The sequence below is a fragment of the Eretmochelys imbricata genome, chromosome 14, assembly GCF_965152235.1.
Source record: "Eretmochelys imbricata isolate rEreImb1 chromosome 14, rEreImb1.hap1, whole genome shotgun sequence".
Lineage (NCBI taxonomy): Eukaryota > Metazoa > Chordata > Testudines > Cheloniidae > Eretmochelys > Eretmochelys imbricata.
The window spans coordinates 31851786-31876312 of NC_135585.1; the positions used below are offsets into that span (position 1 = coordinate 31851786).

Genomic DNA, 24527 nt, shown 5'->3' on the forward strand with positions numbered 1-24527 from the left:
AGCCCAGAGCCCTTTGCAGGCACGGAGCAAGTCCTGGGAAGGGAGGGACACGTGAAATCTCTTTGTGTGTCGCTGTATGCCCATGTTTAATAGTACAGGGAGGTACATACAACCCATCCTCTCCTATGGAAGCTCTGGGGAGGAGGATGGATTAGCGTCTCTGTGGTGTTTCCCAATCTCCTTTCCCATGGGAGGGGGTGTGGAGGTCACAGTCTCTCTCACGTGAGTTATGGAGGCCCTGGGCCTGAGGAGAGCAAAAGGCGACCCAGGAGTGTCAGAGAGCCCCCCAACTTCTAACACCTGAGGAGACAGGAATCCTTACCCTGCGAGGTCACAGATTCATAATTCTTCTGCATGACGTCCCTGTGGAGGGCTCTCTGACAGGGGTCCAGCAGAGCCCACTCCTCCTCGGTGAAGTACACAGCCACCTCCTCAAAGGTCACCAGCCCCTGAAACAGCCAAAGTCTCCCTCTCAGAACCTGCTGCCCCCGTCACAGTCCCAACAGCTCAGCCACAGGCAGGGCTGGAAAATCCCCCTCTCCACAGAGAACAGGGAACTTTCCTGGGGAGGGGAAAACATTTCTAAAAGCTTTCATGAAAAACACGCTGTTTCTGTGGTGAAACCGCGAAGACCGGAGCAGCTGACTCCCCTGATTTTATCTTGAGTCTCATGATATTTACCTGGAATATTTAAAATTTCCCCATGACCTCACAATTCCTGGGACTGAACTTTCCCATTTCCCCTTGCTCAACATGGCTGCCCTCTCCCATTACTTTCAGGGGGTCGGACTCAAACTGCCCATATTCAAGATGGCCACCGTTTCCTTATGGGCTGTGGAAGTGAGGCTGCCCTTATTGAAGATGGCTACCAACTCCTGTTCTTTTCACTGAGGCCACAGGCATGCTCTCTTCCGGTTATACGGCTAAGGCTCTGTGCTGAGGAGACTGGATCAGACAGTTTAACTGGAAAAGGATATGTGGAGAGCTATTGTGCGGATGACTAGGTGCAAAGAGATATGTGGGGGGCCAGAGGAAGGGGGCCAGAGAAAGGCTGAGCAGGGTTCAGGGGGATCTGTGGGTCCCAGAGAGAGCTGAGAGGGTGCAGGGGAATAGGGAGTGTTGGGGCATATTGGGTTGCAGATCTGAGAGGTCGGAGACTATAAACAAAAATACAGAAAAATATAGGGGCAGGTGGGCAGAAGAGACTGTGGGGAACATGGTGGAGGGGGGTAGCTGGGGAGAGGGGAGCCAGGGTAGGATAAAGGAGGAGGGTGGGAGGGACAGAACTGCCAAACCCCTCTCCCTCCATTCCTTCCACTTTACCCATCCCCATAAGTGTGTGCCCTGTGTGTTCCTACAATGGTGACATTCCCCACTCACCAAAGGACACTGTACATTCCTTTCTACTAGCCTAGTCTTTACTCACGGGCAAAACCCCTTCATTAATGCAGCGCTAAGGCTGCTTGGTGGTACATCCTGCTCTTCCTGACTGGCCAGCTTAGCAAAACTCAAACGTGAAAACCAGGAGATACAGAATGAAGATCTATATCCACACATCCTTCACTCTGCCCTCTTTGAGCAATGCCCCATTGTGCCCATAACACCCCTGCTCATAAACTCACAGCCCATACTCAGCTCCCACCTACCTGCCTACGATCCACTGGCAAGCAGACCCTGTGCCCCATTACTATCACAGTACTGAAATGAGGCATGCTGGATCTCTTCCTTTGACCACGCACACCGGGTTCAGGGAGAGAGGCTCACACATATTCCTGCCCCAGAGAGGCACAGTCTTCCCAGATCACCTCATATCACAATCACAGCTTTATCAAGCTGCTCCATTTAATCTTCCACCATTTAGTACATATATACCTAGCACAGTGAAATGTAGCTGGAGTGCAAGTAGATAATTCCCAGTGGCTATTACCAGCGCCAGGGGGCAGAGTTAAGGTTACATGGGCATGTAACTTAACTGTATTTCCTGGTTTTCAGAAGTTTGTGTTGCTGAACTCAACATTCTGGACCCGAGATACCACCAGGCAACCTGAACCCACCAGGAGCTTTCGGAGAATCTCCTACCTGAGCTGGTTCCATTGCAGATGTTTCTTTACCCTGTCCCCTGGAGGATGGGACAATCTGGATCAAAACAGTGACATTATTCTGCAGCCTGTCAGGGCAATTGGGGAAGATTCAGAAGGGGTGTTAGTCCATCTCACACCACAATTCCCAACTCCTATGTCCATCCCCGTCTCATTGCTGTCACATCAAATACTCTGAAACCCTCTGCAATGAGACAAGCACAATGACACTAGCTGGTCACAGTCACTAAAGCCAACAGTTTCCTGACCTCTCCCACCACGTACTCATTCCCAGCCCTGAAAACAAGGACAGGGGAAGTTGAGGCCTCCTAGACCTTACACGGCATAGTTAATAACCCTACCCCCCCTCACCAGCAAACATCTGTTTGCATTGATGTGAAAGGGAAACATCTGGATTCTCATACATGTGGGGAAAGTGGATCATTTGGAAGTTTTAACCCCTCCCTCCTGTCTGGCTCCCCAAATTGGGCAAAGGAACCAGGGCAGTTGCTTTCCCTTCAAACCCAGCAGTTCCAGCCACTTAAAGGAGGGAGGGTGAGAGTGGGAAGAAAATGTAAGGGTCTTTTTCTATAAATATTCAATAATCGGAGAGATGAAAGGAAATTCAGAATATTTTGAACAATTAGAGGAAAAAATGGGCAAGTTCTGATAGGATTTTATAGAGATATTTGATAAACAGAAGGAAGAAGGGGAAAATCTGAGGGGATTTTATATCAATATTCAATAAAAACTGCTGGTTGTCCTGGCCTTGACATGGGCAGAAGAGAACCCTGGGCAATGCCACGTTAACAGGGGCAGGGAGGGGAGATGGCGCCGGAAGGTCCCATGGCAGTTGGGAGAGGGAAGCAGTGGGGGAAGGACAGGTGATTGGCAGCTGGTGGTTGGGGGACTGGGTTTGGCTGGGGGTCACTAGCTGGGATAGGGCAAACTGGGGAGTCTCAATGGGGGACATGGCTCTTCCCTCTGTACAGGATTCTGTATGAATATTTAATAACTAGAGGGGAAAGGAGCAAAATCAGAGGCGATTTTATTTCAAAATGCAAGAATTAAGGAGAAAAAAGCAAAATCTGCAGTTGGAGTTCCTCAAAGGTGACTTGAAGAGGAAAGAATGAATGGGCTCTGTGTCCTTTGTTTTTTTTTTTAACAGCTTTTTTTCCTATCCTAAAAAAATGAATTTGTTTCATTTTTGACTTCCAAAAATGTCTTCTCCTCTCCGTTATTGCTGTGGGGTGGTTGGTTGGCTCCCAGGTGTTTCGGGAGCTTTGTTCCATTCTCGGTGAAGATGGAAGTGCTGAATCTTGAACCTTCAAGCATGAGAGGTTTAACATGTTACAAAAGCAAACCATTTTAAAAAAAAATGCTTAAACTGACTGAATAAAATGATTAAAAATTCACATCCCTTCTTCTTCCTCAGAATTAAAAACAAAAACAAAAAAACCTCCTAGGCCTTTTTAATTGATCATAAAGGAGCAAAATTGACGCAAAACTAATTATTTCATCTTCTTCAGGTCACCTTTAAAAATTCTGACAGCACCATCCTCATAATCTCACGTCCTAATTCAAACTACAGCTCAGTTCCTGTTCGGGCTAAAGGCAGCAAGATGTGTTTGATAAAGTCCTAATCACACCTTTCTGCCAGTAGGGAACTATATTAATAAATAAAACTTTGATGGGAGGCATGCTCACACAGGCATGTGGAATTCCAGAGTCACAGACTTTAAGATCAGAAGTACCACAATCATCTAGACTGACCCCCTGCGTAACATAGGCCAGAGAGTTTGCCCCCATAGTTCCTGGCTTAAACACATAGCTTCTCATTGAGCTCAGCTGTGGTTCTCAACCTATCTATCATTGTAGGCTGCATATATGGCCCACAATGTGTTGTGTGGGCTGCATCCAATACTACCTGTATGGCCCTGAGGATGTCACATGGGCCGCAGCCATGTGCTGACTGGGCTGCAAGTGGCCTGTGGGCTGCAGGTTGAGCAAATCTGTTCAAAAGCCTCCACTCCTGGTTTAAACACTTCCAGTGAAGAAGAATACAATCCGCCCCATTTCAGATTAAATTTGGCAGGACTTTTCTCCCCAGCAAACCAGAATTATTTTAAAGCTTTCCTGGAGCCCCCCCAAAAGTGCTAAATAGAAACTCATGGTTTTTAAAAATAAACAGGGTTTCTTGAAACACAAAATAGTCCCCCAGTGCTGACTAATAAGAAGCCAGTCCCTGATTGCAGCTAGAGCTCTTTCTAGTGAGCAGTCATTTTCACAAAGATCAGGAAAATCACACAGGGCCCCCATCCTTCCAAGGTATCATTTCAGAGGCTGTGCCATGTTTGGCAAAGAAGGAGGTGTGGGTGGAAACGATCCACCCAGTCTAACCCCCCTGGGCTCATCCCTGAGAGGATGGGTAAAGTGGGGAGACTTTTAAAACTCTAAATTCCCCCCCCCCATACACACACTCTCATGTGCCCCCAGCTCTGCTCCTTTACTCCCCGAACTGGGCGAAGCTGGGTAAATCTGCCACTTTTCATGATGTCTCCTACTTCTCTCCCTTTCATTTTACTTTTTGCCCTTAACCGTCCTGACAGCTCCCCCCACACCGATGAAGGGGAATCCCCACTGAGGTAGACTGAGATTCCCAGGGGGGCTGCGAGATCTGAGCCTCCCTGTGCAGAGTCACTTTCCTGCCCTTTCCCCCGGGTCTCTCCCCTCACCTGCAGGCTCAGTCTCAGGGGCTGGTGTCGGCAGAGCCGGCCCCCGAAGAAAGTCCCTCCCTCCCAGGGCTGGGCACGGAGGGGGCTTGAACGGACCCAGCTGCGGAGCAACAGCGGCTCAGCCCCGGCTCCCAGTTCACAATGGAGGGAGGCAGCAGCAGCAGCGTCTGACCGAGGAAGCTCAACCCCTGATATCCTGAGCAGAGAGAGCAAAGCAGCCTCCTTCCCCTGTGCCCCAGGAGTCAGCGGGACCGGACCCAGCTTGGTGACAGCTGCCCAGCAACTCTGGAGGGGGCTGGGGGCTGCTCTGACTATTCAGCGCAGCAGGGGCTGAATGTGATTTATTGCTGCTGCTTCTCCTGTGCCGAACATAAACCAACCCACAGCAGCTCTTGGAAACAGTCCCATCAGTGAAATATTTAGAATTGTTGAAGAACAATAAGCTAAGAAGGGTAATTTCAGAGCTAAGTCTCCAGACAATGCTGTCGGCTCACTCAGACCAGGATACCCTAGCACTGAAGAGGCCTAACCATTGATGCCCAAGCGGGTCTGGCCATGGTAAATATCTGCCATGTTACTTATTAAATTCTAATTTTCATTGTCACTGGAGGGAAACAAACAACTCTCTCTCCAGCCTTGGCACAGCTGCCTTCTGCCTCAGTGTCTCAAAAAGAACATTGGGGATGCAGCGACACCGTGCCAATGATACGGGTAGTTGCTCTATTTGCCAGGTCAAAACAGAGACAAAATAGGAAAAGAACTGGGTGAAATTAATTTTCTTTATGGACTAAATGGATCCACATATTCATTTTTGTAGTTGTATTTTATTGTTTTATTGGGTCTTTCTAAGTGTAATTTGTATTTGGGAATAGGGTCGAAACTGTGCATTTTATCTCTTGTAGTGGTGTCGATCTAAAATGTGTGCTTATTTCTTGAGCATTATGGTAAATTACAGATAAATTACAATTTGAACTGGCAAACCCCTGGGAGATTCCCAGTTCTCTACAGACCCACACGAGAGCCCCTAAAGGTCAAGCCAAGACATGCAACTTTCCCCTCCAAGGAGATCTTTGGGCACAGTCCTTTTTCCTTAAGAAATCCCCCCAGAATGAGAGCCATGAAAGAGGAATATCAGGACCCCTGCAGTTCAGGGCCCTGGACAGCCAGGCTGGGTCCAGGCTCCCAGGGGGGTGTCCCCAGAGCTCTGCAGAGAGTGACTCTCCCCTCCCTGCTCCACGATGCACAACCCTGAGAATCACACTGGCCTTTGCTGCTGCTTTGTCACATGGCAAACTCCTGGGTCGATCGCTCCCACTCATGGCTTCTTGTCAGTCTCCCTCACTCACTTGTGCGGTCCGTGTTTGCCCTCCCATATGGTCTCTGCATGGCAAATTATTCTCACCCCCACCTACCCAGCTTTGCCATAACTCCAACCCCAACACCCTCCCCCTTTCAAACAGTTAGTCCAGCCTTTCCTGAACCATTGAATCATAGAAATCAGGGTTGGAAGGCACCTCAGAAGGTCATCTAGTCCAACCCCCTGCTCAAAGCAGGACCAATCCCCAACTACTATAGGGATTATCTGCCCTTATGGCCTTCCCCAACCCCCGCTGGCTTTTCCAACTCTGGGGCCTTTCTCCCCAAGGGCTCCCAGAGCCATTCCCCATCACCGGCAGGGCTGGTCTGTTTCCCTCCAGCTCAGACAATGCCCCAGGGCTTTCATGAACACTTGAACTGAGACACCTGGGCTGGTTGTTTCAGTCAGTAACAAACACATGGGATGTTCTGGCTGCTGGCTGCATTTGTTCACTACCCTCTAGGACAGGTCCAGGGCTTGGGTTGTGATCAGAGCCCTAGGGCAGGAGTTGGATGGCTCCAGGGTGCAATAGAACTGAGGGGGACGAGAGAGAACAGGACAGCAAAGTGTTGGGGAACCAGGGGTTCTCCCCGAGACAGACATTCAGGCACCACAACAGGGAGCTACAGCATCACAGACATTCCCAGGGAAGTGGGGGTAGGATCCAGGCACCCGCTGGAAAGCAAACACCTGGGATGGAGTCTGGCCAGGGGCTCTAAGAGCCCTGCAGCTGCTCTATGCCCATGGGAAATGTCATAGAATATCAGGGTTGGAAGGGACCTCAGGAGGTCATCTAGTCCAACCCCCTGCTCAAAAGCAGGACCCATCCCCAATTAAATCATCCCAGCCAGGGCTTTGTCAAGCCTGACCTTAAAAACTTCTAAGGAAGGAGATTCCACCACCTCCCTAGGCAACGCATTCCAGTGTTTCACCACCCTCCTAGTGAAAAAGTTTTTCCTAATATCCAACCTAAACCTCCCCCACTGCAACTTCTGGTCATAATTCTGCCCTGGAGTTACTGGATTCCTCACTGAGCTGGGCACAGAGCAGGTAGGACAGATGCTGGAGATGCTGCTGGGGAGAAGGAGACGGGCTGCTCCCCCTCTGGAAATGTCCCTCTATCCATCATCTCTAGCTGTGGGTGTCCTCTGGGGATCACACCCAGCCAGGGCTCCTGGATTCTGCCTCTGAGGATGTTTCTCTCCTGCCCCCATTAAACCACTTGTAGAGGGGAAGGCTAGAGCCCAGAGGCCGTCAAAGCTGCAAGAGCAAAGACACAGATGTGCCTACACTCCAGCTTCCAAAACTGGATGGGCAGAGAAATTAGTGAAAGGACGGAATATGGGGTAATGAGTGATTCCTGCAGAGGGAGACAACTCACCCAGTCTGGGACACTTGGCCTCTCTCCCTCCCAGAGCCCAAGAACCAATGAAATTCCCAGGCTGCTCAGGAAAATGAAATTTGCCAGAAAAGTTTTATTTACATCTTATTTAGGGAAAAAACACATAATTGAGCAATACTGAGAAAATAATTCAATGAACAATAAACAATCCACTGACATCCAACTTTCCAGAAATATCAGATCTCTGCTCTTCCCCACCATGCAGAAACAGGGAGAAAATGCCTCCCGGGGCAGCAATTTACAGAATAATCCCAGTGTGCAACAATGTGAACTGAGCCCCTGCCTGAAATAGGGATTGGGAAATCCAGGTAAACTCTTTGGCTCAGTAAAAGCCTCCTCATGACAGAGGGAGCTGGGATGGGATGGGAGAGTGTCAGAATAATGCAATACAGTAATAATAATAATAATAATGTCACTCTCCTTGTGCCTTCATCCTCCTGAGACACACAGCACACATGTAAATAGTGGTGCCACTTGACTCCCTAGGGCACTGAGAGTTTATTATCCTCATGGTTCTTCCTATCTCTACAGATGCAGAGAGAGGAGGGGAAGTGGCTGGCACTATTCTGTGTGGTGTTTCATGTGACATGTTAGAGAGTTCCTGGTTTTGTACCTTTCCCCACAGACGGAACATTGATAGGGGCACTCTCCCGTGTGCCTTCTCCAATGGACTTTGAAACCAGATTTACTTTTGAAGCTTTCCCCACAGCCAGGGCAGGTATAGGGTCTCTCTCCTGTGTGGATTCCCCGATGGTCAGTAAGGTGATGGCTGTGACTGAAGCTTTTCCCGCAGTCGGGGCAGTTGTAGGGTTTCTCTCCTGTGTGGATTCTCTGATGTATAATAAGGTCAGAGGTGGAAGCGAACTTTTTTCCACACTCTGGGCATCCATAGGGTCTCTCGCCCGTGTGAGTCCTCCGATGTCTAGTGACATGCCCTCTCTGAGTGAAGGTTTGTCCACAGTCAGGACATTTATGGCATTTCTCTCCTGTGTGGACTGTCTGATGTGTAATAAGGCCTGACCTCTGACTGAAGCATTTTTTGCAGTTGGGGCACTTATAGGGTCTCTCTCCTGTATGGGTTCTCTGATGTCTAATAAGGATTGATTGGTCATTGAATTGTTTCCCACACTCAGGGCAGTGATAGGGGGTCTCTCCCGTGTGGACTCTCAAATGTCTAACAAGGTGTTCTTTACAACTAAAGCGTTTCCTGCACTCAGCACATTCAAATCGCTTCTCCTTAGTGCAGGTTCTCGGCTGGATCATGGCCTCATTAGGTTCTTCCAAAACTCCCCCTTGGCAAGTGGATTCACCCAGTGTCTTCCCTAGGGGGCTTCCCTGCTGCTTCTCTGGTCTGCACTGTGTTTCTTGGGCTTGTCCTTGCCCAGGAATCTGAGAATCATCCCCTTCACACCTTCCCAATAACATCCCCTTTGGTTCCATTTGCTCAGGACCTTCCGGACAAGGATTCTCCTCACTGCTCTCACTCACCATCTCATCACCTGTTGAGACAGAGAGAGAATCCGCACAGGAGTCAGTCCCTGTGCCAGGAGAAAGGGAAGGTGAGAAAAGGGGAACGGGAAAGTGGGGAAACAATCCAAAATAACTACTGGGAAGACAGACAAATCAGGTGTTGAATCCCACACAAACCCTTCCCTGGAAGAAAGGGAGAAGGGAAAAATCAGCTACCAACCTTTACTGTATTTGCTGTTTTTCAAGATGTTGCGCATGTCTATTTCACTTCACGTCTATTCCGCTTTAGGGGTGTGCATGACACTGTATTCAGAGAGTTTACAGTAGTGGTATATGCGCCATGCATGTCTTCATACATCCAGCTGAGGGAATGAAGGGCAGATATACCCAGGGCATCATCTCAGTTCATTTGCACCAGCATCCTAACATAATGGACTCTGAAGCAGAAGGGAGGAGGGCGGGTGGTGGAAAAGACATGTGCAACACGTCCTGGAAAACAACCAGTACCGGTTGTGACGCTATATGTATTATGGGTGACCACTTATAATATTATCGATACCAGTATTACAAAATTGCAACGAATCATTTATCAGATACGCCATATAAGGTCCATGTAAGTTATCAGTGGAAAAGTTATGATTTGCTAAATATGATAAGCTTGTTTCCATGTATGTCTCATCTTTGCATCGTGAGTTATAAATACATGTGGTATAATGATAGCTCAACTTGTGCTGTGTATCTGGGTGACACCCCCAGACAGACTGGTATCAGCACTATCCAGCCTGCTTACTGGCCTATCAAGGGCAATCAGCTGTACTATGGACCCATTGAGAGAAGGCAGGGGCTACACCTATGAGTCAGCAGGACATGCAGGGACATGCCTATGGACAGGGGACTCCAAGTACCTTTCCATGCCCATGTGCTTTGAGTTTGTGTTTGGGACAAAAGATGTACAAGCCACATGGCAGAGAATAGAAAAAGGCAGCTGCATCACCTCCATTTTGTCTTCAGTCCTGCTCCTCACCTCTGGAGTAACTTCTCTACAAAATAAAGTTTTGACTGATAGACTCATTCAGGTTTTAGATGTGTTCCAGAGGAACTTTTGAGCCAGTAAACGCACCAGTGTTGCTAGGACCCTAACATGTGGCATCAGAAGTCATATAGTATCTCTTTGTATTGACCACTTAACAACTCTCATTGTTCTTTTCTTTTCTAATAAATCTTTAGTTTTAGATACTAAAGGATTGGCTGGCAGCGTGGTATTTTGGGTAAGATCCAAAGTAGTATTGATCTGGTAACATGGCTGGCCCTTAGGGAATCAGAAGAACATTTTTTATAGTGAATAGAGTTTTAAGTAACTTCTCACTTTACAGGACTTTGCTGACTGGGAGCCAGAGACTGGAGTGGCTGAAAAGGGGCTGTGTGATGGCTGCTTTTTTTTTTTAATCTTCTTGATAACTAGTGTGGGGGATCAGGAGCACAGTTTGTGACTGGTTGGTGAATCTACCTACAGTATGTTAACCACTAGTTTGGGGAGAATCTGCTCTCTTCTTTGCAGCCTGCCCTGACTTTGGCATTTTCAGTGTGGGCTGCCCTAGGCACCCCGGGTCACATGGGTATCTAATTTTTTTTTATCTTTCAGTGATTCCATGTGTCTATTCCACTTCAGGTGACCTCCAAGCAGTGTTCTGTGGAGGAGGGTTCAGAGTCTATCTGCAAAGCCACTGCAGACCAGCCTTTCCAAAGCTAGCACAGTCTCTGGAAGTGGCTGAAGTGGCACAGTGCTTGGGAACAGTGTGAATTGAAGACCAGGTCACTACCCTGCAGATATCTGGGATCGAAATATGCTTTAAAAAAGCTGCCGAACATTCAGTCAGTTGGAAGGTAGTTTTAACTTTGCAACATCATAACTTGTAGTGATATGAGAGGTGATCCATCAAGAAATGCACCATAAGAGAACCTCCTGCCCTTTCATTCTCTTCACGCAGGAAACAAAGAATTGAGGCAAAGACTGAAACTGTTTTGTCCTGTCCAGATAAAAGGCAAGGGCATAGCAGACATCCAGCAAATGCTGTTTTTCCTCAAGCTTACATGAATGTGACTTGGGGGGAAAGGGAGGTAAAAAGATGGTTTGGTTGAGATAGAAATCGGTAACCACCTTCGATAAAGAATGTTGGATGAGGCCTTAAAGCAACTTTATCCTCATAAAAATAGTGGAGAGAGAGGTGGGGGAAGGGGTATGAAATTCATGCTTGTGGTTTCCAAACCCTTCTAGTGGAAGCAACTGCCACTGGAAAGGCGACCGTAACTGATAAATTAGGCAGGCCACTCGTCTGGTATTAAACCAAACAGTCCTGTTTTTCTCGGGTGTATTCTCATCCAGTACTCAGCCAAAACTGGTTTTGTCCAGTACCAGATGGGGGATGCCATTCTGAAGAGGGTGTTGTTCTGCCCCTGACAGCATGACCTTAGACATAAGGTCATGCTGGTGGGGGCGGGGCGGCGGGCTCTTAAAAATTCCACTCCCCATGTGGCGTGAGCTCACACACACCATGCATGAAAAGACACTCTGGTAGGCATGGGGTCATGTCAGCAGGGACAGGCTCATGATGTTTTGGGACGTACCGGAACGTCCCATATTCTGGAAGCACGCGAGTGGCCACCCTAAGATAAGTACTGAAGAGGACAAAAAGCCATCGGCTCAAAGGGAGAATCCCTGGAAGAGACCATACTAAATTCTACTCTTAGGGTGTGTTGGCTTCACAACTTGAGAAAAGACTTGTGAAAGAAATAACTAATCTTATCTACAGAGCATGTCTTCACAGCACAGCTAGTTTGAGGTATAATGTGAGTCTTACCCTGAACTCAACTCCCACCCACACAGAACTTCTTTGAAAACAGTCTGGAGAAGCCAGCCTAGAGACTGGAGGGATGCTGCATGGGTTCCAGTCCAGCTATTGCATGTACCCATATGATACGGGGTTCATCTGCAAGATCACGGAGATCTATGTCTAGATCTACCATTGTGGTATCATCTCCAACGAATGCTCTATTTTGTCACTGAAGAATGTAATGGAGAGAATCTAGATCTCCCTCTAAAGTAAGAAGTATAAGGTTCTTCTTCTGAATCCAATGATTAATATGGGCAGTCAGTTGCCACCAGTGGTGTGATACTAGGAGGAATCACCGGAGTACAGCCTCTGGAGCTGTGCCTGTCGGCAGAAGGTTTAAATGTCAATACTGATGACTTGAGTCCTATCAGAACCATCTGTGTACAAGAAACCAATACTGGAGGCTTCAAAGGTACAGAGGACCCCATGGCTGATGGTATCGGTCCTACAGACATTCTAGCCAGTGCTGAGGGCAGCTCTGGCTGTAATAAAGGCTGTAGCCTATGAGTAGTCAGAGTTGGGTCTTGTAGCAGCCAAGGGGAATCCGGGACCAACAGAGCAAATCTCATGACATCTCAATAATATTTTGGCAGAAGTTCATGATTCTAATAAATTGTCAGAGCCATTCTCAAGGATACCTGCACTGGTCCTGGAGTCAATGGCTGTATTTCCTGCCCTGATTTCACTGTTGGTACTGGGGAGCATCTAGTCTCTACTTGTGCTGTAACCTGACAGTTCCCATGAGGACTCTGCTGAGGCTTTCAGTTCCCAGAGTCTGATTCTGGGGAAGAAAAGCTCGTTGATTTATAAGTCTTACCCTGAGACTATCTTACAGCTCTTACAAGACATGGTGGGAGAAGGGGAACAATTCCTCTTCTCTTGTGTCTGTCTGACTTCAAGCCATGAGGTGAGTGAGAAAGATCCACAGGAGAACTCCTGTCCTAGGACAAAGCACTGGACTCCAGACAACTGAGGTCTGAGAAGGGATGCACAGCACGCTCCATATGGTAATATTTTACTCTTATGTCCCTAGATTTTTGTGTTCTCCTCTTGAAAGATCTACAAATAGAGCACGTGTCTCTCATTTGCCCCTCAGTGAGGCAAAATAAGCAATGAGTGTGAGGGTCGTTCAGTGGATCAGACACCCTGCAAGTGAGACAGTGCTGAACTCCAGGAGACTTTGGCATAACCAAGCCCTCTGGTACCAAGTAAAAGAGCCCCAGAGAAAAACAAGAACAAAAGCTTCATAAAATAAGAAATAAACAAATATCTGGTGGGAAAAACATGGCTAAAGAAGAAGCTACTAGAACTATTTATATGGAGAAAAGGTTTACTCAGAAGAAAAAAAGGGAATCCATGAACAACAGCTAATGGAGAGCTCCGACCACCAGACACTGGTGGTGAGAAGGAGCTGTGAGGCTGCTGGGGTGGATACATGAGGACATGCATGGCAAACTGACAGGTACCACCAGGGAAAGCTCTCTGGCTACAGATCACTAAGCATTCACACACCTGGAAGGAGAACACCCAATTCTTCCTCCACATCCCATCTGAACACTCAGGGGGCAGGGAGCTACTGCCAGGTGTCAGTCAGGATGCGTGGAAAGCCATGAACTACATCTGCCAGGAGGACACGACACCTGCTAGGCACAATCCTGACCTGGGGGCAATAAGTTAGAACTGGAGGAGCTCAAGGGGCCTGCGTGGGAATCTCAGCACTTTAAGTCAATGAGGGATGGTTTCCACATGCGTTTAACCAATCTCTCACCTCTGGATCTCTCTAGCCTGGGACCCCTGGAGATCAGGGACCCACAGCTCTTCCCCTCGGTCCAGCTGGGAGATCACGCTGGGCTTGGGAATTGGAAAACCTGCTCCGGGAAAATAAATTAAATGAGATTAGAGTTTTACTGTTGTTCTGAGACAGCTGTTTCCAGATGTGCTGTGTAGGTGGATGCCCTTGTATACAGCAAAGGGATGGGAAAGTGTTCCTCGAGACCCTTTGGGGAGGGCAGAAGGGGATTCAAGGATCTCCACACACTGGGGGATTTTATGACTCTGGCACAGCATCACTGTGCAACCTGTTTACACTTTCCTAACCCTGCTGAGCCTGGGACTAAGGAGCTGATCCCTCTGAAACCTGAGCAGAAGGCAACCTGGGCACTTCAAAGATGCCCAGTTTCTAACACCAAAGGCACAGGAATCCTTACCCAGCAAGGTCATATTCCTGTAATTCTCCTGCATGATGTCCCCATACAGAGCTCTCTGACCCGGGTCCAACAGTGCCCATTCCCCCTCAGAGAAATACACAGCCACCTCCTCGAAGGTCACGGGCATCTGTATCAACAACAAGAGTCCCCCACTCAGAACCTGCTGCCCCAGCCACCGCCCCCCAGGTTCAGTTGCAGAAAGAGCTGGGAACATCCCCCTCGGCCACAGAGAGCAGGAACATTCCTCGGGGGGGGATTTTGGAAAGATTAGATGAAAAGCATGCTGTTACTGTGGTGCAACAGCAATGACCAGAGCTACTGATTTTATCATGGATCTCACAGTGTTTAACTAGGATTTGAAAAATTTCTCACCATCGCACCATTCCTGGCAGTGAAATCACACATTTTCCCTTTTTCAAAATGGCCACCTTCCGGAAGCTAAAATGCCCTTACTCAAGATGGCCACCACTGCCCTACCCTTTGGCATGTGGAAGGCAGGCTGCCCCTAGTGAAGGTGGCCACCAGCTCCCATTGTTTTCATAGCATCATAGAATCATAGCACTAGAGGGGACCTCACAAGGTCATCTAGTCCATTCCCCTGCATCCAAATTAAATATCCATAGAATCATAGAATATTAGTGTTGGAAGAGACCTCAGGAGGTCATCTAGTCCAACCACCTGCTCAAAGCAGGACTAACACCAACTAAATCTCTTAAAAACCAGGCCTTAAAAATCTCTAAGGATGGAGATTCCACCCCCACCCCCCCAGGTAACCCATTCCAGTGCTTCTACTAGTGAAACAGTGTTTCCTAATATCATAGAATCATAGAATATCAGGGTTGGAAGGAACCTCAGAAGGTCATCTAGTCCAACCCCCTGCTCAAAGCAGGACCAATCCCCAAATAAATCATCCCAGCCAGGGCTTTGTCAAGACTGACCTTAAAAACCTCCAACCTAGACCACCCCCACTGCAACTTGAGACCATTGCTTCTTGTTCTGTCATCTGCCACCACTGAGAACAGCCTAGCTCCATCCTCTTTGGAACCCCCTTCAGGTAGTTGAAAGCTGCTATCAAATCCCCCCTCACTCTTCTCTTCTCCAGACTAAATAACCCCAGTTCCCTCAGCCTCTACTTACAAGTCATGTGCCCCAGCCCCCTAATCATTTTCATTGCCCTCCACTGGACTCTCTCCAATTTGTTCACATCCCTTCTGTAGTGGGGGGACTAAAACTGGACACAATACTCCAGGTGTGGCCTCACCAGTGCCGAATAGAGGGGAATAATCACTTCCCTCAATCTGCTGGCAATGCTCCTACTAATACAGCCCAATATGCCATTGGCCTTCTTGGCAACAAGGGCACAGTACTGACTCATATCCAGCTTCTTATCCACTGTAATCCCCAAGTCTTTTTCTGCAGAACTGCTGCTTAGCCAGTCTGTCCCCAACCTGTAGTGGTGCATGGCATTCTTCCTTCCTAAGTGCAGAACTCTGCACTTGTCCTTGTTGAACCTCATCAGATTTCTTTTGGCCCAATCCTCCAATTTGTCTAGGTCACTCTGGACCCTATCATAGAATATCAGGTTTGGAAGGGACCTCAGGAGGTCCCCTAGTCCAACCTCCTGCTTAAAGCAGGACCAGATCAAGTACCGTCCCTTATTTTTGCCCCAGATCCGTAAATGGCCCCCTCAAGGATTGAACTCACAATCCTGGCTGCACCTAGTGAAGGTGGCCACCCGCTCCCATTGTTTTCAGGGAGGCTGAAGCCAGGCTTTCTTGGGGAGACGTGATTGGGGCTCTGCGGTTGGCAGACTGTGTACATAGCTATGAGAAACAATGGGAATGTGTGGTGCTAGAGGTGGGGACAGGAAGAAGCAGGTGGATGGAGTGTGTGTGGGAGTGAGCTGGGCAGACTGGGAAGGTCACAGGGGGCATGTGTGGAGGGGCAGGATGCAGAGGAGGATCCTCAGTAATGCATGTTGGGGCTGGTAAACTGAGGAGGGATGCGGGGGACAACAGGGAGTCAGTCTGAGGGGGGAAAAGGGAGATATGTGGGATAGAATGAAAAGGGTGCTGGTGGATGTGTATGTGGGGAGAGGAGCTTAACCAAGCTTAACCAAGGACTGTGCAGGGTCATGGTGGGGGGCAGGCTGAGGAGGACACAGAGGGATGCGCATTGGGGGAGGTATGATTAACTGGGAATTTTCTGTAATATTTTCATGACTCCCCTGTGCGTGCCTCAGTTTCCCTCTCTGCTTTACATTGCTATCCAGTGGGTGCAGGAGGGTTAACGCTGTTCCTGGAGCAGCAGAGAAGACATGCGGGGCCAGAGAGGGGGTTCAACCTCGCTGTCTAGGGTGGAATGACTGATCACTAAAGGGCTGGCTGGAAACCAACCCCCAGATCAATGGAGAATCCAAAAAGACAGTGGGAGCCCGCGGGGCTGGGACACTCACCCCTGGCAACCAACGACCCAGAGGAAGGGGATTTCCCCCCATGGCTGGGATGGGAAGCTGAGCCAGAAAGAGAACAAAGGGGAAAGGTGTCAGGTGGCCGTGTTAGGTGCTGCCTTCTGGAGAGGCAGAGCTCTCGCCTTGGACTGACAGAGAGTATCTCTACACAGCAAACAGAAACCCACTACTTGCCTGTGCCAGCCGATTTAAGCTCACGGGGCTTTGGCTAAGGGTCTGTTTCATTGCTGTGTAGATTTCTAGGATCGGGCTGGAGCCCCAGCTCTGGGACTCTCCCACCTCACAGAGTCCTAGAGCCCAGGCTCAAGCCCAGATGTCTACACAGCAATGAAACTGCTCGACAGCCCAAGGCCCATGAGCCCGAGTCAGCTGGCATGGGCCAGCTGCGGGTGTCTAATTGCTGCATAGACACATGCAAAGAAAAAGAGCCAGTAATGGAATGCATCACAGCTTGGCTGGCTGGCTGACTGCACTGGCTTGGCCAAGATGGGCTATGGCTTAACCTTTGCTTCTCTTTGCTAACCTCGTGGGCTTCCCTATGCTGGGTCCCAGCAGGCTAATAAACCCTGCTCTGTTTGGAAAAGGCTGCCGGGTGTCACTGCAAATCCTGGCTGAGGTGCCTTGGCCCTGCAGAGTGGGCAGGTTTCTGCCCAGGAGTCTGGCTCCTTTGGACTCAGTGGGCAGAGCTCATGGCTGGAGCCCAGACACTTGTTCTTAGAGGCACTGAGGCCATTACAAAAGGGTGGGACCCCTTGGTGGTCTGGGCTACTGAGCGGGGGCAGGAGGCAGACAAAGGAGGTCACAGGGGAATGTGTTTGTGAAGGAGTGGGGGCAGACCAAGGATTGGACAGGAGGATGCATGGGGGATGAGTGGGAGGTGAAGAGGCAGACTGAGCCTTGATGGTGCACAGGGATGTGTGTGTTGTGGGGGTCTGGCAGGAGGTAGCTGGAAGAGGCCTCAGGGAGATGTGTGTGTGCGGGGGTGGGATAATCAGCAGGAGACAGGGAGGAGTGGTAAATATGCTGGAGGGTAGGGACAGGATACAGAGGGATACAAAGGAACCTAGACAAATTAGAGGATTGGGCCAAAAGAAATCTGATGAGGTTCAACAAGGACAAGTGCAAAGGCCTGCACTTAGGAAGGAAGAATCCCATTCATTGCTACAGACTAGGGACTGAGTGGCTAAGCAGCAGTACTGCAGAAAAGGACCTAGTGGTTACAGCAGACAAGAAGCTGGATACGAGTCAACAGTGTGCCTTTGTTGCCAAGAAGGCCAATGGCATTTTGGGATGTATAAGTAGGGACATTGCCAACAGATCAAGGAACGTGATAATTCCCCTCTATTCAGCATTGGTGAGGCCTCATCTGGAGTACTGCGTCCAGTTTTGGGCCCCACACTACAAGAAGGATGCGGAAATATTGGAAAGAGTCCAAGGGAGGGCAACAAAAATGGTTAGAGGGCTGGAGCACGTGACTTATGAGGAGAGGCCCAGGGAACGGGGATTGTTTAGTCTGCAGAAGAGAAGAATGAGGGGGGATTTGATAGCTGCTTTCAACTACCTGAAAGGGGGTTCCAAAGAGGGTGGATCTAGATTATTCTCAGTGGTACCAGATGACAGAACAAGGAGCAATGGTCTCAAGTGGCAGTGGGGGAGGTTTAGGTAGGATAGTAGGAAAAACTTTTTCACTAGGAGGGTGGTGAAGCACTGGAATGGGTTACCTAGGGAGGTGGTAGAATCTCCTTTCTTAGAGGTTTTTAAGGTCAGGCTTGACAAAGCCCTGGCTGGGATGATTTATTTGGGGATTGGTCCTGCTTTGAGCAGGGGGTTGGACTAGATGTAAAGATATTGCTCGGGCATGTAGGAATAAAATCAGGAGGGCCAAATCGCACCTGGAGCTGCAGCTAGCAAGAGATGTCAAGAGTAACAAGAAGGGTTTCTTCAGGTATGTTGGCAACAAGAAGAAAGCCAAGGAAAGTGTGGGCCCCTTACTGAATGAGGGAGGCAACCTAGTGACAGAGGATGTGGAAAAAGCTAATGTACTCAATGCTTTTTTTGCCTCTGTCTTCACTAACAAGGTCAGCTCCCAGACTGCTGCGCTGGGCATCACAACATGGGGAGTAGATGGCCAGCCCTCTGTGGAGAAAGAGGTGGTTCGGGACTATTTAGAAAAGCTGGACGTGCACAAGTCCATGGAGCCGGACGAGTTGCATCTGAGAGCGCTAAAAGAATTGGCGGCTGTGATTGCAAAGCCATTGGCCATTATCTTTGAAAACTCGTGGCGAACGGGGGAAGTCCCAGATGACTGGGAAAAGGCCAATGTAGTGCCAATCTTTAAAAAAGGGAAGAAGGAGGATCCTGGGAACTACAGGCCAGTCAGCCTCACCTCAATCCCCGGAAAAATCATGGAGCAGGTCCTCAAAGAATCAATCCTGAAGCACTTACATGAGAGGAAAGTGATCAGGAACAGTCAGCATGGATTCACCAAAGGAAGGTCATGCCTGACTAATCTAATCGCCTTCTACGATGAGATTACTGGTTCTGTGGATGAAGGGAAAGCAGTGGATGTATTATTTCTTGACTTTAGCAAAGCTTTTGACACGGTCTCCCACAGTATTCTTGTCAGCAAGTTAAAGCAGTATGGGCTGGATGAATGCACTATAAGGTGGGTAGAAAGTTGGCTAGATTATCGGGCTCAACGGGTAGTGATCAATGGCTCCATGTCTCGTTGGCAGCCGGTGTCAAGTGGAGTGCCCCAGGGGTTGGTCCTGGGGCCGGTTTTGTTCAATATCTTCATAAATGATCTGGAGGACGGTGTGGATTGCACTCTCAGCAAATTTGTGGATGATACTAAACTAGGAGGAGTGGTAGATACACTGGAGGGCAGGGATAGGATACAGAGGGACCTAGACAAATTGGAGGATTGGGCCAAAAGAAATCTGATGAGGTTCAATAAGGATAAGCGCAGGGTCCTGCACTTAGGACGGAAGAACCCAATGCACCGCTACAGACTAGGGACCAAATGGCTAGGCAGCAGTTCTGCGGAAAAGGACCTAGGGGTGACAGCGGACGAGAAGCTGGATATGAGACAGCAGTGTGCCATTGTTGCCAAGAAGGCCAATGGCATTTTGGGATGTATAAGTAGGGGCATAGCGAGCAGATCGAGGGACGTGATCGTTCCCCTCTATTTGACATTGGTGAGGCCTCATCTGGAGTACTGTGTCCAGTTTTGGGCCCCACACCACAAGGATGTGGATAAATTGGAGAGAGTCCAGCGAAGGGCAACAAAAATGATTAGGGGTCTGGAACACATGACTTATGGGGAGAGGCTGAGTGAACTGGGATTGTTTAGTCTGCAGAAGAGAAGAATGAGGGGGGATTTGATAGCTGCTTTCAACTACCTGAGAGGTGGTTCCAGAGAGGATGGTTCTAGACTATTCTCAGTGGTAGAAGAGGACAGGACAAGGAGTAATGGTCTCAAGTTGCACTGGGGAAGGTTTAGGTTGGATATTAGGAAAAACTTTTTCACTAGGAGGGTGGTGAAACACTGGAATGCGTTACCTAGGGAGGTGGTAGAATCTCCTTTCTTAGAAGTTTTTAAGGTCAGGCTTGACAAAGCCCTGGCTGGGATGATTTAATTGGGGATTGGTCCTGCTTTGAGCAGGGGGTTGGACTAGATGACCTCCTGAGGTCCCTTGCAACCCTGATATTCTATGATTATCTGTTCTGAAATAGAGGTGAGGCAGATAAAATGGAGGCTGGAGAATTTCTCTAGTAGCAGACTGAGGAGAGTGCTGGGGACATGTAATTTGAGAGGCTGTGACAGGGTCCCTAGAGTACATGCTGGACTGTGCGACTGATGAGCCCTCTGTTCCACCAACCTGGACCGCCTCTCACTCTGTGATACTGATGTCAAGCTACAAATATCTGACAGGCACTGCACTTACACCGACATCCACAGGCAGGGACATACTCAACTGTGTTTCATGAACAATCTCCCAGCCACTCATGAACCATCAATAGAGAGACTCCAGCCAATTCCCCCCAGCTCCGCAGTCTTGCATCCCCAACTGTGTAGATAAATCTCTGCACTGAGCATCTTCACATAACTTTCATATGACTTTGTATTATGCCTTTGTTTTCATAAAGCTTTGTATCAGAGCCTGTCAGGGTTCCCTCCCCACTCTGAAGTTTAGGGTACAGATGTGGGGACCCGCATGAAAGACCCCCTAAGCTTATTTCTATCAGCTTTGGTTAAAACTTCCCCAAGGGACAAATTCTCCCTTGTACCTTGGATTAGGTAAATGCTGCCACCATCAAGTGTTTTAACAAAGAATCAGGGAAAGGACCACTTGGAGTCCTATTCCTCCAAAATATCCTCCCAAGCCTTACACCCCCCTTTCCTGGGGAGGCTTGAGAATAAACAAGATGAGCACAGACCAGCTTTGGTTTTTTTAGGACACTAAAAAGATCAGATTCTTAAAAAAAAAAAAAAAAAAAAAAAAAAAGAGAACTTTATTACAAAGAAAAAAGGTAAAAGAAGCACCCCTGTGAAATTAGAATGGGGGCATTTCATGCGGGTCCCCACATCTGTACCCTAAACTTCAGAGTGGGGAAGGAACCCTGACAGATCCTTATATAGAAAACTTTGTATTGAGCCTTGGTATAATGCTAAAAAAATGTCTTTTTACTAGGCGTAGAACAAGATTCCCCCCCCACACACCCCTTTTAATCAATTGCCCTGTTGTATGAACGAGGTGTGAATGAGTAAAGGCGTGGAAGGCAAGTACCTCCAGACAACTGCAACAGTTGGAGAGGGGATGGAAGCCAGACCCAAGAACAATAAAACTTGTCAAGTGGGCTCACTAAAGAAGAGCAGACATATTGGTGGCTTTGGGGGTTAGAAGCAAGCAACTTCTTTTGAAAACACCCTCTTTGAACAGCATTGGGACTACATCCAGAAGGAAGCAGCACAAAGGACTAACGGACACAGATACAGATTTTGAATCTGGTATAGATTTACATGAGAGGGAAGCTGCTATAAACGTGAGGTGTCTTGCAGAGGACCTTGGGTTTTGTCTTGTCAACATCTGAGCATCGATCCAGATCGACAGAAGCCTGGCTCAACCCCTCCCCCATCTAACTCATCTGGCCAGTGAAGTTAAGGGGAGCAACTAGTTGGTAACAACAACAAGACGGAGTGTTTGTGTGTGTATGTGAGATGCATACAATATATATTACACTGATAATCCACTACCTGAGCCGAGTCCACTGCAGCCATTTCCCTTCCCTGGCCCCTGGGGTGATGTGACAATCTGGAGCAAAAGGTGGTTGTTACTCTGCAGCCTGTCAGAGGGCAAAGGGCTGGGGAGAGGTTTCAGAAGGGGCTTTAGTTCATTTCACACCCTGATTCCCCCCAGGCCATGTACAGACACGCTGGACTCTGCCCTGCTGGGAAAACCCTCAGCCATTTCAATTGCCCTGTTGTCCTGGATCACCCTTGGAATTTGCTCCCACTATTATTTCCATGCACCCCCATCCCCCAGCTGAATGTGCAAATGGCATCTCTGTGCACAGGAAAGCCTCGCAGGGGATTCCCACATTTGGGGGCGGGGGGTGCACATTTTGCCTCCGAATTTTTGGGAGTGCCTGTTTTCTACGGGTAGCCACTAACCCAGCCCTCCCCCGCCTTTCCTTAGCTCTTCTCACTGGGGACTTTCAAAGGGCTTCACCCACATTCACCCCCTCGGCCCCTGTGCGGTGGGTCAGGCTCAGCCCAGAGCCCTGCCCTGGGGCAGAGGCAGCCGAGATTGATCCCCTGCGCCCTTAGCCGGAGCTCCGTCACCCGGAGAGTTCGCAGCGCTTTGCGCCCATCCCCGGCCCTTTCCCCGGGTCTCCCCCCTCACCTGCAGGCTGGCCCCGAGGGGCGCTAGGGAAGGGCTCTCCCCGCACAGACCCCGCTGGGGCGCAGCAGCGGCTCAGGGCTCCCGGCTCACAAAGCAGGAGGCGATGGCAGGGCGGGTCTCAGCCAGGACGGGCACGGCGCAGGAGCCGGGTCGGAAATAGCTCCCGGCTCTGTGCGCGAGGGCGCCCCGCCCAGCCTCCCGGGGGGGGCGGGGGGGAGCCTCTCCCCAGCGGGGGCAGAAGGTCCGTGCGGGGGAGGTCTGGCCAAGCCTGACAAGGGGAGCGCCGAGCTGTTCACCCGCCCGCACTGCAACGGGCGGCGATTCGCGCCGGACGGAATCGATCTCTCTGGCTGCCGCTTGCAGGCTGAGCGCTCCGCCCCTCGGCTCAGCGTGCGCCTGCTGCGGGGCCGGGTGGTGGCGCCTGAGGCCGTGGAGGGCGTGGCCTCGCGCTGCTCTCACCGCCACGCCCAGCCGGGACCTGCCCCAGGGGCTTGTGGCGGGGAGAGGCTGTGGTGCAGGAAATGCAGCGACAGGGCCTGGAGGGGAGCACGATCGGGCCCCAGCGAGGGGTTCTCCCTCTGCGCGTGGGCAGAAGGGGAGGGGTGAGCCATAAGGAGATGGAGGGGGATAGTGGGCAATGCAGGGGCACCCTTTCAGAGTTGTAGCCTAGGGTGCAACTTTAACCATGATCCCTTTTTCTTTCCCCCATCACAGTGACCTTATGTCTACATCGTGGGGGTCAGGCTACAGAGCTGTTTAATTGTGGAGCAGACTTTTGGGCTTGGGCTGGAGCCCTGGCGCTGGGACCCTCCCACGTCCTGGGGTCCTGCCAGCCTGAGCCCGAACATCTACACAGTAATTAAAGGTTTCAGAGTAGCAGCCGTGTTAGTCTGTATTCGCAAAAAGAAAAGGAGTACTTGTGGCACCTTTGTTAGTCTCTAAGGTGCCACAAGTACTCCTTTTTACAGTAATTAAAGAGTCCCATAGCACAAGCCCAAGGCAGCTGATACAGGCTAGCCATGTGTGTTTAAGTGCAGTGTAGACATACCCACAGAAACTTTTGTCCTCCCCTGTGAAGTGCAGGTTTACTGAGTTATTTCGCAAAAACAGAAAGGAGTGGGGTGGGGCCTGGGGCTGAGCAGAGGGGTTGGGGGGGTCTGTGAAATTTTTTTAATCACAATGGGGGTCCTCGGGTTGCTAAAGTTTGAGAATCACTGGTTTAGGGAATCAATACTGGCTCATTTCCCAGTGTGGACCTTTAAAGATGTACACACTCATAGGTGCATACAAACACGCACACTCACAGCGGAAGTTAAGACAACGGAAACATCTTTCCATAAATAAAAGAAAAGTCAGGTACCTAAGATTAGAAAAAGGTTTGACTGTTTTCTGCTTCATTGGTCTTGGGATCTTTGTGTCACGCTTTGCAGGGCTGTGACTGCAGTGTCTGGAAGCAGCTTATGGAGAACCTGGTTACGCTCGACTCCCATAGTGGGATCTTGGATAATAGCAGACTGGTCAGACTGGCATAGCCAAAGACCAGAAACTTCACCACCTACGAGGCCTGCCGAGGGAAATCAGAGGGTTGCATCCTTCTGATATAGCTGGTGGACCAAGAAAGCACACAGGCCTCCCGCCTTGTCTTAGGGGTCTAGGAGGTGACTCTCACTTACTCCACCTTATGGCACCACCTTCGGGACCAATCAAGTCCATATACCCCCTGCACGCAGTCACCATGGTCCAGTCCTCATCGAGGTGGGCACCTGAGGTCACTATGCTCAGGGGTGACCGTTCCCTGGAAAATCTGCCTTTGCAACCACATGCCATGTTGTCTCAAAAGATAAAAATAGGAGAAGACAGGGACTTCTGGTCTCCCATTTGCATCAGCATCCATTATAGGCCTAAGTAGTTTCTTAAAAACAGCTAGTGGCCTACCCAGCAGCTCTGCTTTCACCCATACACATATCATCTGAACACTCTGGAAATTATCCCGTGATAGGCTGTCACATCC

At 49.5% G+C, this 24527-nt stretch overlaps 1 protein-coding gene across 1 annotated transcript in view; it reads right to left on the minus strand.

The window, feature by feature from the left end:
- Positions 1–22753, minus strand: part of LOC144275216 (uncharacterized) — a 41914-nt gene extending 19161 nt beyond the window's left edge. The window contains 8 exon segments of the mRNA XM_077834390.1: positions 323–449; positions 2080–2167; positions 8186–9071; positions 10067–10080; positions 13702–13801; positions 14141–14267; positions 21868–21925; positions 22517–22753. Coding sequence (XP_077690516.1) covers positions 323–449; positions 2080–2167; positions 8186–9071; positions 10067–10080; positions 13702–13801; positions 14141–14267; positions 21868–21891 — 1366 coding nt within the window. The 5' untranslated portion in view covers positions 21892–21925; positions 22517–22753.
- Between the last annotated feature and the right edge of the window lie 1774 nt (positions 22754–24527).